At 40.9% G+C, this 18,898-nt stretch overlaps 1 protein-coding gene across 23 annotated transcripts in view; it reads left to right on the top strand.

Annotated features, from left to right (window-relative positions):
- Positions 1-18,898, top strand: part of LOC105479022 (myomegalin) — a 220,063-nt gene that overhangs the window by 43,263 nt on the left and 157,902 nt on the right. For all 23 annotated transcript variants that reach the window (XM_071069792.1, XM_071069790.1, XM_071069844.1 and 20 more), the window contains exons 2-3: positions 5,624-5,679; positions 10,954-11,105. In XM_071069792.1, the coding sequence (XP_070925893.1) occupies positions 5,624-5,679; positions 10,954-11,105 (208 nt within the window). The remainder of the gene's footprint in view (positions 1-5,623; positions 5,680-10,953; positions 11,106-18,898) is intronic.

Genomic DNA, 18,898 nt, shown 5'->3' with positions numbered 1-18,898 from the left:
TTTAATTGTTTCTGTTTGCACCACCTTTCCTGTCTTGCAGTTTATTCCCTCAGGTAGGGACAATGCCAAGTGTTATCACAGGAGGGGCTGGAGAAAGGTGTAAATATTCTGAAAAAAGTGGGTTAGAGATAGAGAAGTATAAAATGATGGATGACTCACTTTGCACGATAGGACCTATATAAAAAGTCACACTAGCCACTTCCCTTTTGGGATTTTAATTATTTTGTTACATGACATCTGTTACACCAGTACTCAAATACTCAAGTGTAAGCTGTGCCCATCAGGGATAAGTTGATAGTCAAAGAAAAAATTTGTGTCAGGGTTTGAGACAAAAATTCCATCTCATTAGTAGAGCAAACAGTCCACCCTTCCTTTCGCCTCAGCTTCTCAGGGGTCAGTTCCCTGGAGTCAACACAGGTACAAAGGAGGTTCCCAGTAAATGTGTGGTTAGAAATAGGGCATATTGGGAAGAGTAAAAGTTTGGAGTCAAATAGATATAGCTTTCAAGTTCAGGCTCTGACACTAACTAGCTGTGCGATCTTGGGCAAATTACTTTATCCTTCCAAGTCCCTTGTTGATCCTCATCTGTAAACAGAGATAACAGTACCTACTTCACACGATTCTATGACGACTGAATGAACTGATGCCTAGAAAAGTATCAGGCATTCAGTAAATTTCAGAGGCAGCATTGGTGGAGTGGTGATGGTTGTCCATGATAATAATATGTTCATTTAGGCCGGGCGCAGTGGCTCACACCTGTAATCCCAGAACTTGGGGAGGCCGAGGTGGGCGGATCACAAGATCAGGAGATCGAGACCATCCTGGCTAACACAGCGAAACCCAGTCTCTACTAAAAAAAAAAAATACAAAAACTAGCCGGGCGTGGTGGCAGGCACCTGTAGTCCCAGCTACTGGGCAGGCTGAGGGAGGAGAATGGCGTGAACCCGGGAGGCGGAGCTTGCAATGAGCCGAGATCAGGCCACTGCACTCCAGCCTGGGCGACGAGCAAGACTCCGTCTCAAAAAACAAAAAAACAAAATAATAATATTAATAATAGTATGTTCATTTAATACAAGATTAGTATTGAGGAAAATTCCAGCGCAAGAAAACCTCTGGAATTGTAAAATTATGCACCAGCAGTCCAGAAATTAACTGTAGATATCTTTGTTTTTAAGTTGACACTATTTCTGGAATCTTACCATTTATAAATTGTCAGGGCCAGAGCTTCACATATCAAAAAATAGGCCACAGTTCCTCTCATTCTGACCCTTTTGTGTTTGCCATAGTTGAATATAGCTGTAAATTAAAAATAGGAAAAGTGGATCTTGGAACATTTGAAAGATTTATTCAATTTGAAACAGAAACCAGCAACTCATGTTAAATGAGCTCCAAGAATATGGGAATTGGAACAGAATCTGTGTTTGGTTCAATGCCTACTCCTGTGAGGACCCCAAGGAAGAGCAAACTTCAGCAGTCTTGCTGTCATGCCACATGCCCCTCACTGTTTGAGAGGCCACGCCGAACCGAATCATTTCCAGAGTTCATCTTTTATCAAGGTCATTAATTAGGAAGAATAATGTAAATTAACTAAAAATACACTATTCAGCTTTTTAAAAATAAGAATTAGCCTTTTGGGAAAAATAGTAAAAAGAAAAAAAGGGGGAGGATGCTCAGTGTATTTTCTACCATTCTAAACTTGCAGCCTTTTCACTTCTCTGGGTTCTTTTCTAGTTTGTTTCTATGGGTATTTGCACAGTGATGTAAATCTTAGCCCCTTTCTTGCTGACATTATTTTAAATCATTTTGGGGGCTTCTAAGCTATACTGTTTGAGGAGGGAGGTGCAAATGAAGAAACAGTTTCACCCTTGGCTTTCCTTCATATTTCCACCTGAGGGTGAGCGCTCGGGCAGGAAGGCTTGAGGTGGGGGAAAGGTAAACAGGAAGTTGGAAGATGTCCTAGGAGGCAGTTTAGGGCTCCTCAGGCTGGGGGCAGGAAGATGGAGGGGGCTGTTGTGAAGGGGAAAACAAAATGAAAGCCCCCTGAACACACTGTTCATCTTCCTGTCATTGGGTCTTTGTTATGTTTCCTTGAATATTTACGCCCATTCTTTAAGACCTAGATTCGGTGTTCTCTGTTTTCTGTAAATTTCCTAGACTCCCCCCGCCACAACCTTGCCCCAGCCCACTCCCCATCAGGACAAAATTAATTGCTATCTTATTTATGTTCTGAAATCTCTGTTAAATCTAATTTTTCTAATAATTATCTCTCTGAGTCATACTCCTGCTTCCCTCAATAGATTCTGAATACCGAGACCACAGGGTATATATACTGTGTTTCTTCACTCTGACCCCCTTCCCTTGGGGAGCATCAGATTCCTTTCTAACTTGTGGAGCAGCTGAGTGAGCCCCTTTCTCTGGCAATAAGAGAGGGAACTTGAGCTGTTAATAGAGCTAAAGTGATTTCTTAAAAATCTCCTGAGACACTGAGAGTATGCTTATTAACTCAGTACCCATCTAAAGTGACCTCTCTATCCTTCCAGTTATTGATTCATATCGGGCAGGCAGTGTGCTCAGAGTGGATGTGGGTGAAGCGGGAAGGGTGAGGTGTCTGGTAGGGCTGATATGTATTGCTATGTTGTAGCTTGCTCTTGACCTATAATGAGTAATCTACAGAGCAGAGAAGATTGAGTGAGATCATGTCTGGAAGGTACCCTGGATCCTTGGACAGTATTAAAATGGGTTTTATGTTTAAGCATCTATTAGAATAGAATTGCATAATTACTGCAAGGAACCTTAGAAATTCATGTCCTTCTTTTATAAATATTAGAGAAAACTAATACCCAGAGAGGTGAAAGTGACATACAAGCCAGTATAGTAGCTTGTCACCACAAATTAATTAATTGTGTGTTGAAGCCAATGGGTTTCTCAAGACTGAGTCTTAAGAAAGCAGAAATGAAATTCTGTCTGCACTTGGTCTGTACTGGGGTAACAGCATCAGAAGCCTGCAAGATGCCAGACAAGTATCATAATTAAGTGAATGAGGGACGACAAGGACAGGGAGTGGCAGGAACTGTGGCAAACTGGAAAACACATCCCTGTCCTGTGTAAAGGGGGCAAGTTATCCCCCTGTGTGGGAAGGCAGGCACAGTGTTGGTAGACCCAGTCATTTCCCAAGAGCAGTTAGAAATGGGTCAAACTTGTGTGGGCTGAATAAAGCATGTCGGATGGGCTGAATTTGGCCTGAGGGTTGACCTTGCTCCTGACAGCAGATGCAGCCACCTTTGTCTGTGGACTAGGCAGAAATGCTCAGTGAATAGCAGCAGCTAAGTATAAATTTTTTCCCCACAAATTTTTTTAAGACATTGTTCTGGTTGATAGTTTTGACATCCTTCTATTTTACCTCCACAGAGGGGAGTGTGTATGTAGTACCTTCCTCTTTGGCATTGTTTACTCTCAGGGAAAGCTTTTAAGGAGGAGAAGGGAAAGAGGCAGGGGGCCTGGAAGGATCACAAGCTGGTGATCTACTTTTAGATACGAAATAATTGTCAGGTGGCATGTGCAGCCCAATGTGCCCTGTCTGGTATTTTCATGTCCATCTGGGACTTAACTAAGTGAAGATTTCTGCCAAGATCCAGCCCTGAGGCAGGGAAGAAAAAATCACCAATTTCCAAGCAAATGCCAGATCCTCCTCTGCCTCCCTGTGAATATCTTCTGGCTTTTAAAAAGAGGAGTCCTGCAGGCTGGGCGTGGTGGCTCACTCCTGTAATCTCTGTACTTTGGGAGGCCGAGGCTGGCGGATCATCTGAGGATAGGAGTTCGAGACCAGCCTGACCAATAAGGAGAAACCCCATCTCTACTAAAAATACAAAATTTGCCAGGCATGGTGACAGGCGCCTGTAATCCCAGCTACTGGGGAAGCTGAGGCAGGAGAATTGCTTGAACCTGGGAGGCGGAGGTTGTGGTGAGCCGAGATCGTGCCATTGCACTCCAGCCTGGGCAACAAGAGAAAAACTCTGTCTCAAAAAAAAAAAGAGAGAGAGAGAGAGAAGTCCTTTAAATCTCTGTTTACAGAATTCTTGGGAGCCCTCAAGAGTTTAAAGAATAAGCTATCTATTGAAAGCATCTTTCTGTAGGGCCATTGCAATAATCTGTTTCTGACTTCCCCATTAGACAGTCAGTTGTCAAGACAGTAGCTGGCCGCCCTTTAAAACATTAGTCACTGAGTCCGTCTTTCTTTTTGATTCACAAGACTCTAGTGGCTAAATGCCTCCCTGTGTCCTGAAAGGCTTCAAACAGTCTGTGCCCTCTGCCCAGTCCTCCCATTACTTCCCTGACCTCGCCTCCTACTACTCACCACGTGCTCACTGCGCCCAGCCACTAACTAGTATGCTCCCTCTTATGGGCCTTTGCATTTTATGTTCTCTGCTTAGAAGACTCTTTCCCTAGAGACCTCCATGCCTATCCTTATGGCTTCATAGAGCAGCCTTGTCTACTGAAAATTGCAATCCCCTCTACCTCCTCCTACCTCCAGCTCTCCCTATCCACATTCCTCACTTTACTTTTTTTTAATAGCATTTGTTTCCAAGCGCTACTATACAATTTATTTATTCGTCTCCCCTTACTGTAAACATTCCATGAGTGCAGGTATTTTTGTCTGTTTTGCTCACTGCTGCATTTGTGGAGCTTACAACAGTGCCTAAAAACATAGCATGGGCTTGACAAGTATTTGTTGAATACATTTTGAGATACTGTCCCCTCTCTGCTAGGGATGGTGGTATTTACTATGATGAACAGACACACCTCTTACTACTGAATCATGGTGTTATTAACATTTCCACTCATAAACTTTGTCTGTTTTTCAAGGTTTCTGTGTCAATTCTACTTTCTAAACATATCTTGAATTTTTAAAATTTCCCCATCGTTAAACCATCACAACTTCCTATTTGGAATATAGACTCTCACCATCCATTTTTGCCCCTCCACAGTCTCACTGTGTAGAGCCAGAATGCAGCTAGAATGACCTATCTAAAATATAAATCTGATCATTACCACTCTTTCCTTCATTTAAAATCCTTCATTGACTTCCCATAGCTTTTCACACTAGACTCAGTAGCCTTACCCCATACCACAGGTCCTGCATGGCTTGGTTGCAACGTTAGCTTTCTTTGTTCCTCTAACAGGCCAGAGTCCTTTCTGACTCGGGGCCTTTGCTGTTCTTTCATGGTGGAACACTCTCCCACTCCCAGTCTCCCATTCTACACCTGGTTGACATCCTCCCATCTACATTTAAACGTTCCTTTCCCTGAGTTTCTCTGAGTCCCTGTGCTAGTTAAGTTCCCTCTGCATTTTCCTTCACAACATTTACTACAATAGTAGCTAATACTTGTGAAATTATTTAAAGGCTGGCTCTCATGTACTTATTGAGAACAGGAACTCTTCTGTGGTGTTTGCCTTTGTATCCCCAGCACTTGACACTGTCCCTGATACATAATAGAAGCTTAGTAAATACTTGCAGAGAGATAAATAGAAACAACAAATAGGTAGGTGTCTTCTCCTCGATCCCTGGGATTGGGAGCCTTGTGGGGTAGTATCTCATTCATTAATGATGTGTTTCTCTCCACAGAGATTATTTTGCAGAGGATTATGGGGAGATGGTACCCAGAACAAGTCACACAGCAGGTAAGGATGCTATGGGCCTTGCCTTGTTAAATTCTTTGTTTCTTTTATTTATTCATTTGTTTTTCTTTTGAGACAGGGTCTCACTCTCTTACTATGGATGTAGTGCAGTGGTGTGATCATAGCTCACTGCAGCCTCAAACTCCTGGGGTCAAGCTGTCCTTCCACCTCAGCCTCCTGAGTAGCTGGGACTACAGACATATGCCTAATTTTTAATTTTTTTTTTTAGAGATGGGAGTCTTGCTATGCTGCTCAGGCTGGTTTTGAATGTCTGACCTCAAGCAATACACCCACTTCAGCTTTCCAAAGTGTGTGGGAGAAATTGGCACTTGGCCAATTCTTGGTTTTCTATTGATCATAATTCTCTTGTATTATGGCCTCTTTAAATTCATCATGGCAATATCTTCAAACTTTTGTGCATTTCCAAATTTGCACATACTACTGTAGCAATTTCACACTGAGAATTATAAGCTAGATATAATTCTATGTACTGAGAAGCAGCACAGTACAGTAAATCATTACAGATACTTATGTGAATTCTTCATACTTTTAATGATTCTGTAATTGCAAGGCTAAACTCACTTGTACAATGATTAAAATAAATTATGTTACTAAAATGAAAGCTCTATCTTAATACACCATTAAAATGTGTATAATAGGCCGGGCACAGTGGCTCAAGCATGTAATCCCAGCACTTTGGGAGGCTGAGGTGGGCGTATCACCTGAGATCAGGAGTTCAAGACCAGGCTAGCCAACATGGTGAAACCCTGTCTCCACCAAAAATACAAAAATTAGCTGGACATGGTGGCCCATGCCTGTAATCCCAGCTACACAGGAGGCTGAGGCTGGAGAATCTCTTGAATCCGGGAGGCAGAGGTTGCAGTGAGCCGAGATCGTGGCACTGCACTCCAGCCTGGGTGATAGAGCAGACTCAGTCTCAAAAAATAAAACATAAATAGATAAATAAATAAATAAAACGGGTATAATAATAATGTTAATCTCATACGTGAGATGGAGAAAAGCTTTTAGTACAGAGGCTGTCAAGGAATAAGCACTCAGTATCTTACCTATTGTACTATTAATGTATTCCTAACAACAGCACAATTATTAGTGCGCTAACATTAGACAGAGATCTACTTGAATTGCAAAACCAAAGAGAAGATAACATTCTTTTGGGGTCTATTTTTCATAAAACTTGTTCTCAACCTGAGGGTTTTACTTCCTTGCTAAGTTCTTTGCCTTTTTTGTAACAGCCTGGAAGCACAGATTGCTTATATGCACAATTTGGAAAAAAGTTTTTAATTTGAATAAGTTAAGAATTTCAGAGTCACTTAAAATTAGTATTTGAAATTGTGTGTTAAATCCACAAATTCCAAGGGTTACTATGCTCAACATTTTAAATGTCAATATTCTACATTTTGAGGCAAAAATTGAAGGACTAGGGCAAAAATGTGAGGGGAATGGATAAAATGCTTACGACATATAAGACATGTGGCAAGGTGCTTTTATTTATTATTTTATTTAATCCATATAACAGCTCTCTAAAGCAGATATTATTATCCCTGTTTTTACAGAGGCAATATATCAGCAAAATTAAGAGATTTGCCTAAATTCCCACAATTAGCAAGTGGTCAGGATTCAAATCTAAGCCTCAAGGCATTGCTCTTTCTATCATATCCACCAATCTAACTATAAAGTATTGTTATTCTGTCTTATCAAATTATCTTCCCCTTAGTAGTATATTTAATTTCACCTAAATGTGGAAGAAATCATTTTTTCTATTTACATTTATTTATTTACTTATTTTTGAGACAGAGTCTTGCTCTGTCACCCAGGCTGGAGTACTGTGGTGCCATCTTGGCTCACTGCAACCTCTGCCTCCCAGGTTCAAGCAATTCTCCTGCCTCAGCCTCCGGAGTAGCTGGGATTACATGCGCCTGCCACCACACCTGGCTAATTTTTATAGTTTTGGTAGAGATGGGGTTTCACCATGTTGGTCAGGCTGGTCTTGAACTCCTGACCTCAAATGATCCGCCTGACTCAACCTCCCAAAATACTGGGATTACAGGTGTGAGCCACCATGCCCAGCCTCTAATTACTTTTAATTAAAAATTTTGCATTTACTTAGAAACATTCAGAATATCACCAAAACAGGTGCAATATCATCATAATTATTTTATTATTTGCTATCGCAGAGTAGTATGCAACTAACAGAACAATTATATTGGGTAAGCTGCATGAAAAACAATTGAGCAAAAAAAATAATATCTCCATATATATGTAATTGATTTGTGCTATGCACCAATAAAGCCTGCTTTAAATTTCTGTTCTAGTTTAAACCCCCACACAGTACCAGGCAAGGTTAGTGGCTATTGAAAATATCATTAAGGACAGGGTTATCTAAAGACACACTGGATACTACATTAATTTTGCAAAAATAAAAAGACAGTGTACAGTGTTCAGTTTAAAAACAAATGATACGATCTTACATTTTGGTTTTTTTCTTTGAAATCAGTGGTGTAATGGGGAGTTAAATACTTTTAGGCAAAAAACAAACTCATACGCACACACACAAAAAACAAATTTAAAAAACAAAACAAAACAAAAGCCTCTTTTAAAATCACCCCATTGACTATCATCATTTTTTCTTCACCCTTTTCATCTTTCTATTCATCAATGTCTTTCCAGTCCTTTTTTTCTTTCTTCTTTTTTCTTTTTCCAGTTTTTCCAACTTCCGTTTTCCCTGCATCAGACTTTCTTTTATCCCAGAATACAGCAATAGCCTTTATATCTATGATCTTAAAAGCCTTTCTTTCCTCAAGGCTGTATATTATCTGCAGCAGTAATTCTTCATTTCTTTCATTTCTCTCAGTTTCCTTACAACATCACCAATGAATTAGCCAAGATGTTCTCCTGTGCTCTTCTGGGGCAATTTTCAGAACAAAACAAGAAAAAGGAGATCCCTTTGGTACATTAGAATCCTGGGACTTCTTTTCTCTCTCTCTCTCTCTTTCTCTTTCTCTCTCTCATTTCCTTGCAGAGAGAATATAGATTTTTGTTTCTTTCTTATAATGGGCCTGTTCACCTTCACCCTGTCTTCAAATTTTTTCTTTCTCTTTAGCAGAAATGAATTTCCATCTTTTCTGAACATAAAAAAAAAGAATTCTAAGAAGTTGACTGAAGCATCTGGGTGCTTTTTCTTGGGCTCCTTCTGGCAAGTTGGCAGAATGAAGGAAAGAAGGCAGGGAAGGAGGGAGAGAGGAGGGAAGGAGGGAGGGAAGGAAGGAAGGAAGGAAGGAAGGAAGGAAGGAAGGAAGGAAGGAAGGAAGGAAGGGAGGGAGGGAGGGAGGGAGGGAGGGAGGCAAGTGGAGGGAGGGGAGGGAAGGAAGGAGGCTGGCAGAGAGGTAGGAGGGAAAGAGAAAGAAAAAAGAAAGAGAAAGGAAGAAAAGAAGGAAGGAAGGGAGAGAGTGAGAAAGAGAGAAAGAAAAAGAGAGAAAGAAAAAGAGATAGGAAGAAAAGCATGCAATGGCATTTTACCTCTTACTGCCTTGGATCTCCTTTGCCCAAGTGTCTAGTTAACTTTTCCTCAGCAAGGCAGTCACCCTGTACCTGTTTTGCTTACTTGCCCTGACACTGTCTGTAGAGCTTAATGCTTTGCCATGATTGTCTTCTTTCTTATTTAAAAAGTAGTTCCATAGTAAAGGTTCATTATTTCCTTCCGTCAGCCAAGAAAGTAATGTAGCTTTCTATGTTTTCTACCTGAGTCTATAACTCCAACCCTGCCCCAACATGGAGTCCTCTGTGTACTTTGTTTGACAGAGGCTCTGATTTCTCATTCTTTAACAACGTTACTTTTCAAAAGCAAGCATAGGGTTAATTACAGCTTAGACTCCACTAGGTTCTCCCAAAGCAATGCTTCCATTGGTTAATGGAGTGATTGAATCTCTGACTCTTTACCTGTTTTCCCCACTCTCAGACCTGTTGCAATCCCTTTAATTGCTAAAGTAACACAGTAGTAGCATACTGCTAAGAAAGACAGATGGAGAAAATATGGGATTGGTTCTGCCACTTTTTAGCAATGTGATCTTGGACAAGCAAACTTTCTGAACCTTTACTTATTCATCAGTAAAATGGATTTAATAATCACTTATGTCTATTTCACTCATTGCAGCGATTTCATAAATGAAATAATTCACGTGAAACTATTTTGTAATATGTAATGCCCTTTAAATATGTTGGTTGTTACAATTGTTACTATTACTAAATAGTAACCTGAAAAATTCTCTGTAGAGATATTTGTAGATAGAGTTTGCTAGTAGCTTGGTTCTTTCCTTTAGACTGTTTTGGTTACCTTTTGTTATGTGACAAACCATCCCAAAACTTAGTGACTTAAAACAGGGGTCAGCAGCAAACTACAGCCCATGGACCAACAGCAAACTACATACAGCCCATGGACCAACAGCCAGTTTTTATAAGTAAAGATTTATAGCCACACAGTCACACTCATTGATTTACAGATGGTCTGTGTCTGCCCCGTGCTACAGTGTAGAGTTGAGTACCTGTGACAGAGATGATATGACCCACAAGCCTAAAACACTGTCTGGTCCTTTGGGCCAGAGGGCAGAAAAAGTCTGCCCACACCTGGCTTAAAACAACAATGATTTATTATTTCTCACAATTCTGTTTTGGCAAACTGGGCATTGTCACTGCTGGTCTCACTTGGGATCACTCAACTGGCTGCAACATTCTGATGGCTTGACTGGTACTTAAGATCTCAGACAGCCTTGCTGACATGTCTGGCAGGTGGTGACTGTCAGCTGGGGCATCTTCACTTCCCTGAACAGCCTTTCCTTCTCCGGTGGGGTAGACTGACTTCTTCACAGCATGGTTGTCTTGGGATGCTAATAAGGCAAGAGCAGAAATGCAAGGCCTCTCAAAGCTAGTCTCTGGAACTCATACAGTAGCACTTTTATCATATTCTGCCAGTCAAGGCAAGCCACTTTGCCAACCCAGATTCAAGAGCTGGGGAAATAGGCTTCATTTCTTGATGGCAGGAGTATCATATTGCAAAGGCATATGGACACAAACTAGTTTGATTCACTGGGGATGGCTATTAATATGATCTACCACAGGCTGCTTTATGTAAACTTTTTCTATGTGGCCTAGATTGAGTTTGTATTTTGCAGAAACTGAATTCTGCTGAAATGTGCCAGTCAGAATGATCCTAGTGCCATTATTATATAAACCTTTTTTGTTGTTGTTCTGTTTCACTGACAGCTTTTCTTAGTGACACTAAAGATCGAGGCCCTCCAGTGCAGTCACAGATCTGGAGAAGTGGCGAAAAGGTCCCCTTTGTGCAGACATATTCCTTGAGAGCATTTGAGAAACCTCCTCAGGTACAGACCCAGGCTCTTCGAGACTTTGAGAAGGTAAGTCATGTGAGTGGATAATTGTTATCCCAATTAGAAGCGGTACTATGGAGTAGTGATGTCTTATAAAAATATGACCAATGGATTGGTCTGGATTATGGATGGTATTATTATCATTGTGTCTCTTTCAAGAGCACGTGTCGGCCGGGCGCGGTGGCTCAAGCCTGTAATCCCAGCACTTTGGGAGGCCGAGACGGGCGGATCACGAGGTCAGGAGTTCGAGACCATCCTGGCTAACACGGTGAAACCCCGTCTCTACTAAAAAATACAAAAAACTAGCCGGGCGAGGTGGCGGGCGCCTGTAGTCCCGGCTACTCGGGAGGCTGAGGCAGGAGAATGGCGTAAAAACCCGGGAGGCAGAGCTTGCAGTGAGCTGAGATCCGGCCACTGCACTCCAGCCTGGGCGACACAGCGAGACTCCGTCTCAAAAAAAAAAAAAAAAAAAGAGCACGTGTCCCAGTAAACATATGCTCTGTTAGCTGTGTGCTGTGGGGTGTGGTTTATGGACCCCCTTGCCTGTACAGCAGCCCCCCTTTATCTGTAGGGGGTACATTCTAAGACCCTCTTTGGATGCCTCAAACTGCGTAGTACTGAGCCCTATATTTACTGTGTTTTTTTCTATACATACATGCTTATGATAAAGTTTAATTTATAAATGGTTAATGAGATTGACAATAGTTAATAATAACATAGAACAATTATAACAATATACCAGCATTACTACTCTTGCACTTTTACATTAGTAAGTAAAATAGGAGTTACTTGAACACCGCGCTGTGATACTGCAACAATCTGATAACCCAGACAGCTACTGAGTGACTAACTGGTGGGCGATGTATACGGCCTGGATGTGCTGGACAAAGGGATGATTCAAGGGTGAGATGGAGCGGAAAGCACGAGATTTCATCATGCTACTCAGAACAATGTGCAGTTTTAAATTTATGAGTTGTTCATTTCTGGAATTTTCTATTTAATATTTTCAGACTGTGGTTGACTATGGGTAACTGACACCATGGAAAGCAGAACTGTGGATAAAGGGGGACTAACTATACCAGTAAATGCTGCCTCATCACCTATACCCTTGGCTTACTTCTCAGATAAACTCAGGAAGTTTAAATGGCATTCTGAGAATCTGTAGCTGCAACATAGTGAGCCCGGGAGTCCCAGTCCAGCAGCTAGTATTATATTCTCTGTTGCTCGCTTGGACCTCTCTCGATATCTAGGAATTGTCTGCAGTATGCGGTGGCGCAGTAACAACCGTTTGTTTCTCAACAAGAATCTGATAATGTTGCTTGAACCTCCTGAACCAGTGCTGCGTGCTCTGCTTCTTCATATGTTTGTTCTTAGATTTGACCAAAAACAATAACTGATAATGTAATACAGATTCCCCAGCTCCCTGTGAGCTCGGTTGATCCCAGGAAGTCTGTAGAAGTTACTGGGTTTTAAATAGCCCAGAAACAGGCAGCTGGAATTTCTTATACTCCTGTGCTCTAAAGAAAGAAAGAAATAGCTCTTTGGTGCCCCCTCAGGGATACCCAGCGAGCAGGTCCCACATAAGTAATGTGTAAATTGTAAGATACTGGGGTTTCTCTCATTCTGGAATTGATAACTTTTGACAGAAAAAAAAAAATAAAGTAAAATTATAATTTCAAAAATGTTTGCGTTGACCTGGGTTTACCCCATCTCTCCTCAATTTGTAAGTAGAAATATTTCACCAATACTTTCTGTACATCCTACCAGATATTTCTGTGGGCAAAGAATATGCACCATATAACATGTGCCTAATAATTATCAGCCTATTCTTCATCTTTTTTCTCAGCGTTCTCATGTATACTGTGTGTATTTTTTTAAAAGACACGGAGAGTTTGCATGATAATTAAGAGGCTTTTGAAGACTAAACCTCTGAACAGCTGTGTGGTGCTGGTGGGGGGAACAAGGATGCTAACACCGCAACCCCCTCCTTTTTTTTTCACCTTTTGGATCTGCTGTGATGCAGAAAGGGTGAGCAGAGCTGCAGAGCTCCTCAAAACTGTGGGGTGCTCTCTAAAGGACAGCCAGCCTGCATGTTCCCTTTCATTGAGAGATGACTGGAAATATAGAAATAAGCAGTGTCACCTCCATTGAAGGAATGCATTGAAGGAATGCAGATATAAGGCCCAAAGTCCTCTTCTCTTAGAGTTTAGGTCTAATATGACAGATTAGTTCTGATTTCTCAATGCTGGGAAACACTGACAGAAACCAAGCTAAGATGCAGGGAAAAGGCCAATAAGAGATAGTTTAAATCTCTCTCTGCTATGTGTCAAATAAAAAGTAAATAAAGAGGCTACAACCCACTTCAGGCTTGATCAGAAAGTCATTGCCAGTAAATCATGCAGTGTTGTGTCACATGTTTGTTCTTTTTTTTTTTTTTTTTTTTTTTTTGAGACGGAGTCTCACTCTGTCGCCCAGGCTGCTGGAGTGCAGTGGCGCAATCTGGGCTCACTGCAAGCTCCTCCTCCTGGGTTCACGCCATTCTCCTGCCTCAGCCTCCCGAGTAGCTGGGACTACAGGCGTCCACCACCAGGCCCGGCTAATTTTTTGTATTTTTTTAGTAGAGACAGGGTTTCACCGTGTTAACCAGGATGGTCTTGATCTTCTGACCTCGTGATCCGCCCGCCTCAGCCTCCAAAGTGCTAGGATTACAGGTGTGAGCCACCATGCCTGGCCACATTTGTTCATTTTTATATCCATTCATCCATCCTGTGGACTCTGAATGACAGCACCTAAAATACAAAAAGCTTCCATGAAAGGGTTTAAAAATTAGAGAAAACATTGGTTAGAAAAAATATAGGAGAGATACGAACACATTCCAATGCCCCACCCTAAAAATGGTAAAATACTAAATAACATGGTATTTTCTGTAAAGTTTAAAATATGTAACATGTAAATAAATAACATGGTATTTTCTGTAAAGTTTAAAATATGCATTCAGTAGCCTTGGGATATAGGACGGGTAGCAGTACTCAGAGAGAGGAAGGGACATGCGAAATGTTTTTTGCCAGAGTAGGGTCGACTCCTCCAGGGTTTAAAGACAAAGGGATACGGGCCTGGAAGAAGCAGCCAGGAATCCCTTCTTATTTCATTTATCTGTGCAACAAACACATGATCACATTAAATGAGATACTTTAGTTCCTACCCTTAGATAGTTATAATCTATTTGGAAGTACAGACATTGCATTAATTACAATATAGGATGGCAAGTGCTTTCATAGAGATAAGGACAGTACACTCTGAGATCTTGAAAGAAAATGTCTACTTTTATTAAAGGAATAGAGAAAGGCCTCTTACCAGAGGACATTTCTCCTAGGGGCTGCACATTGAGCACGGTCTCCAAAGCTGAGTTAGATTTTACTAGTCAGAGAAGTAGAGTATAATATTCCAGATAGAGGCGAAATTTGGGGGAAGGAAGAGAGGTATGTTCATGGATTGAGCAAATAAGAGACTGGGCTATAGAGAGGTAAGGAAAGGAGAGTTAGAACAGGAGAGAAGTAATATTAAAGGTACTTAATCTGTCGAAAGTAATTGTAATTGTTCAGTAATGTGACTACCTCTAAAATGTTTGCTGATGTAGGAAATTCTAGAGAAAAAAGGCCCTTTGATTACAGGGAAAGAAATAACAGACTTAAAATGCAAATACTGGCACATTATGGAACCAAAACATAATTAGTCAATTAACAAGTGAAAATGACAATTATCATTTATGTTAGTGCAGAAAAAAGGGACAAAGATGGCAACATTTCACACATACAACAGTGTTTCTTTTCTTTCATTCTCCACCCACAACCAACAGCATGGTTGTATGTGTATACAAACTCCAATTGTATGTTTGTCAGGTTGAGATCAATAGGTATTATTTTCCATGATGAAAGGAGGGCATTGCTTAGCATATATGCTTCATTTGTATTTTTGAATGAGTGAGTGATTTAATTAATTTCCCAACCTTGCCAACTTCGTTGTGTAGGGGCTTTCCCCACTCAGAGAATCCACCGATGAAGGGATCTTTATTCTTTTCAGCTCTGTAGACTTGAGCAGTGGGTTAAGTGCATCTCATAAGTTGTCTTATTTTGTCTTTATAAGACATGGAACAAGCATCAATCTCCCCATTTTTTAAGTGAGGGAACTAGGACTCACAGAAATTTTGACTTTTTCAGGGCCGTAAGTTTATGTACCATGATCATAAATCTGAACAGATTATTGGGTCAGAAATAATTTTTACCTACAAATGGCCACAATGATGTGTTGAGAAAAATCCCTTGCCGTATGCTTTCTCACTGATCACAGCACCCAGCTGCAGCATCGCTGGGATGAGTGAGACTGGAGCAGCACATGCATAATACTGGCTAGCATTTGATGATCACTTTCTATGTGGCAAATATGGTTCTAAGTATGTGACAGCATTATCTCATTTACAACAACCCTGTGAAAAGGCATGATTACCAGTTAGAATGGCGATCATTAAAAAGTCAGGAAACAACAGATGCTGGAGAGGATGTGAACACAGGAATGCTTTTACACTGTTGGTGGGAGTGTAAATTAGTTCAACCATTGTGAAAGACAGTGTGACAATTCCTCAAGGATCTAGAACTAGAAATACCATTTGACCCAGCAATCCCATTACTGGGTATATACCCAAAGGATTATAAATCAATCTACTATGAAGACACATGCACACATATGTGCATTGCAGCACTATTCACAATAGCAAAGACTTGGAACCAACCCAAATGCCCATCAATGATAGACTGGATAAAGAAAATGTGGCACGTTGGCCGGGCGCGGTGGCTCAAGCCTGTAATCCCAGCACTTTGGGAGGCCGAGGCGGGCGGATCACAAGGTCAGGAGATCGAGACCACAGTGAAACCCCGTCTCTACTAAAAATACAAAAAATTAGCCGGGCGCGGTGGCGGGCGCCTGTAGTCCCAGCTACTCAGGAGGCTGAGGCAGGAGAATGGCGGGAACCCGGGAGGCGGAGCTTGCAGTGAGCCGAGATTGCGCCACTGCACTCCAGCCTGGGCAACAGCGTGAGACTCCGTCTCAAAAAAAAAAAAAAAAAAAAAAAGAAAATGTGGCACGTATACACCATGGAATACTATGCAGCCGTAAAAAAAGGATGAGTTCATGTCCTTTGCAGGGACATGGATGAAGCTGGAAACCATCATTCTCAGCAAACTAACACAGGAACAGGAAACCAAACACCCTATGTTCTCACTCATAAGTGGAAGTTGAACAATGAGAACACATGGACACAGGGAGGGGAATATCACACCCCAGGGCCTGTTAGGGGGTGCGGGCCAAGGGGAGGGATAATATTAGGAGAAATGCCTAATGTAGATGACGAGTTGATGGGTGCAGCAAACCAACATGGCACACATATACCTGTGTAACAAACCTGCATGTTCTGCACATGTATCCCGGAACTTCAAATATAATAAAAAAAGAAAAGCCATTATTATTATTCCAATTTGCAAATGATGAACTAATGGCAAAAAGAATAACAGAGGAACTTGCCCAGTGACTCATGATTGAGCCTGGAAACACCATATGTCTTTGTGACCTAAAGATAGTGGGTATTTCCTATGTTGGGGAACTCAGCTGGTGAAAGTTTGGTGCTAATGAAGGTGTTGGCTTATTTGGAAATGGAATCACTAGTTTTTCCTATGTAGATTGATGCATATTGAACTTCTACCAGACTCCTGCCTCTCTAGGTAAACTGTAAATCCACTTTTGTCCTCCAATATTCTCTATTACATGATTTTTACCTATTAATTCTGAACTGCTTGCAATTCAAAGCTGTTTCATACTTTCATTTCTTTGTACCTGCTGTTGTCTCTGCCTGAAAACCTTTTCTCTCCTATTGTTTATTTTGTTAAAGCTTACTCATCCTTCAAGATTCAGCTCAGGTGCCTTTTAAAATTTATTTATTTTTTAATTTTAGGATGCCTTCTCTTACTCTCTGATCCCAGAATATATACCAAGACTCTAAGCACCTTGAGGGCAGAAAAAACCTCTTGCCCATTCTTTTCTAGTCTCTAGAATATAGCATAATATAGTACATAGTAAGTACTCAGTAAATATTCATCAACTACACTAGCTGAAAAGTATTAAAAATTAGATACCCTGTTGGATTTGTATTTCTTCTGCCTCTACTTGGTATTCACAATAAGTTGAATATTTTTAAGGAGGGTATTGGTGTGTTAATTGATTGGGTAGGATGGGAAACTAGGAAGTCAAGAAATGTACATTTCTTTTCCACTTTATTTTATTTTTTTATTGTTCATTTTTTTCGAGACGGAGTCTCGCTGTGTCGCCCAGGCTGGAGTGCAGAGGCGCGATCTCAGCTCCATTGCAACCTCTGCCTCCCGAATTCAAGCGATTCTCCTGCCTCAGTCCGCCACCACACCTGGCTAATTTTTTGTATTTTTAGTAGAGACAGAGTTTCGCTAAGTTGGCCAGGCTGGTCTCCAAATCCTGGCCTCAAGTGGTCCGCCCTCCTTGGCCTCCAAAGTGCTGGAATTTCAGGCGCAAAGTATGCGCCTGGCCTCTTTTCCACTTTGAATGGAATGATAAAACTGAAAATGAAAAGGACAGGAGAGAAACAGAGTCTTTTTGAAATCATATTTGACAGGATTTATTAAGATCACAATAGTAGCTAATAACAATAACTACTATCTGAGTGCTCATTATACACCAGGCACTTTTCTAGATATTTAACATATTTAATTTAGTGTATTTTCAGTTCATTTTCCTAACTTATGAGATAGATATTATTTTTACAACCATTATACTAGTGAAGAGATCAAGGTTCAAATAACTTGCCCAAAGTTATATAAGAATAAAGTAACAGAGCCACTATAACTCCCATGATTCCAAAGTTCTTGGGGAAATGAAAGAACTCTCAGAGAAGGAGAGCATTACATTGGTGGAATGCCTGCAGTTGGGTTTTTTTAGATAGAATCAACATGGCAGATGGTACAGAAAAGCCACAGAAGGGTGGGAGCCTTTGGCTATAAAATCAAGAGGGGGCATCCACTGCCCTGTCCTGTTTACACATTTTTCTAATAATGTTGTCTTTAACAAGAAAATATCATCAAAACCAGCTGTAGTGTTTGCCTAACTGTACTCTGCAGCTTTCCCTGGCAGTCCGAATCTAACCGCAGTGAGTCAGCCTGTTCAGGTCCCACCCATCCTGGTGAACTTTTCCACTTGGATCTTGAAGTCTTTGGGGGGAAAAAAGAAAAAAAAAAGTGCTAAAAGCAAAAGGCTTTTTCATTTTGGGGAGTTTCTGGAGCTCTGGGTAACCTGTGCTAATTTAGGTTAATTGAGGTCCTGTCACTGCCCTCTTTATGTTCCACAGTTTTGGTGCTTCTTGAGTGTTTCTCTCTAATTACAACCTTGGAAAATGAATGCTACTGGTAAAGTGCATTTTTATTTTAAAAAAATGTATTCATTCTTCCAAACCACAGTGTCCCAAACATACTGGTTTTATTTTCATGGGTATCTTAAGACATGCAAAAAGTTATTAGGAGGCAGGGGGTAACTATTAAACTTGCAGCAATCACAAGTGCAGTTTGTTCTCCCTTTTCAATCTCATGTTTAAAAAGGGAAAGAGAGGTCTTCCACACACAGTCATTCCACAGACTTTCCGTGCAAAGTTTTCATTCCTAAGCAACATTACCAAAGTTAGGAATCAAATCAACTACTTTTTTCTTAAGAACTACAGAGTAAAAGGAATGCTTCTGAGTGCCTAGAAGATA

Source organism: Macaca nemestrina, chromosome 1 (genome assembly GCF_043159975.1).
Source record: "Macaca nemestrina isolate mMacNem1 chromosome 1, mMacNem.hap1, whole genome shotgun sequence".
In the NCBI taxonomy this organism is placed as follows: Eukaryota; Metazoa; Chordata; class Mammalia; order Primates; family Cercopithecidae; genus Macaca; species Macaca nemestrina.
The sequence above is the reverse complement of the archived record's forward strand: the minus strand, read 5'-3'. Positions and strand labels throughout refer to the sequence as shown.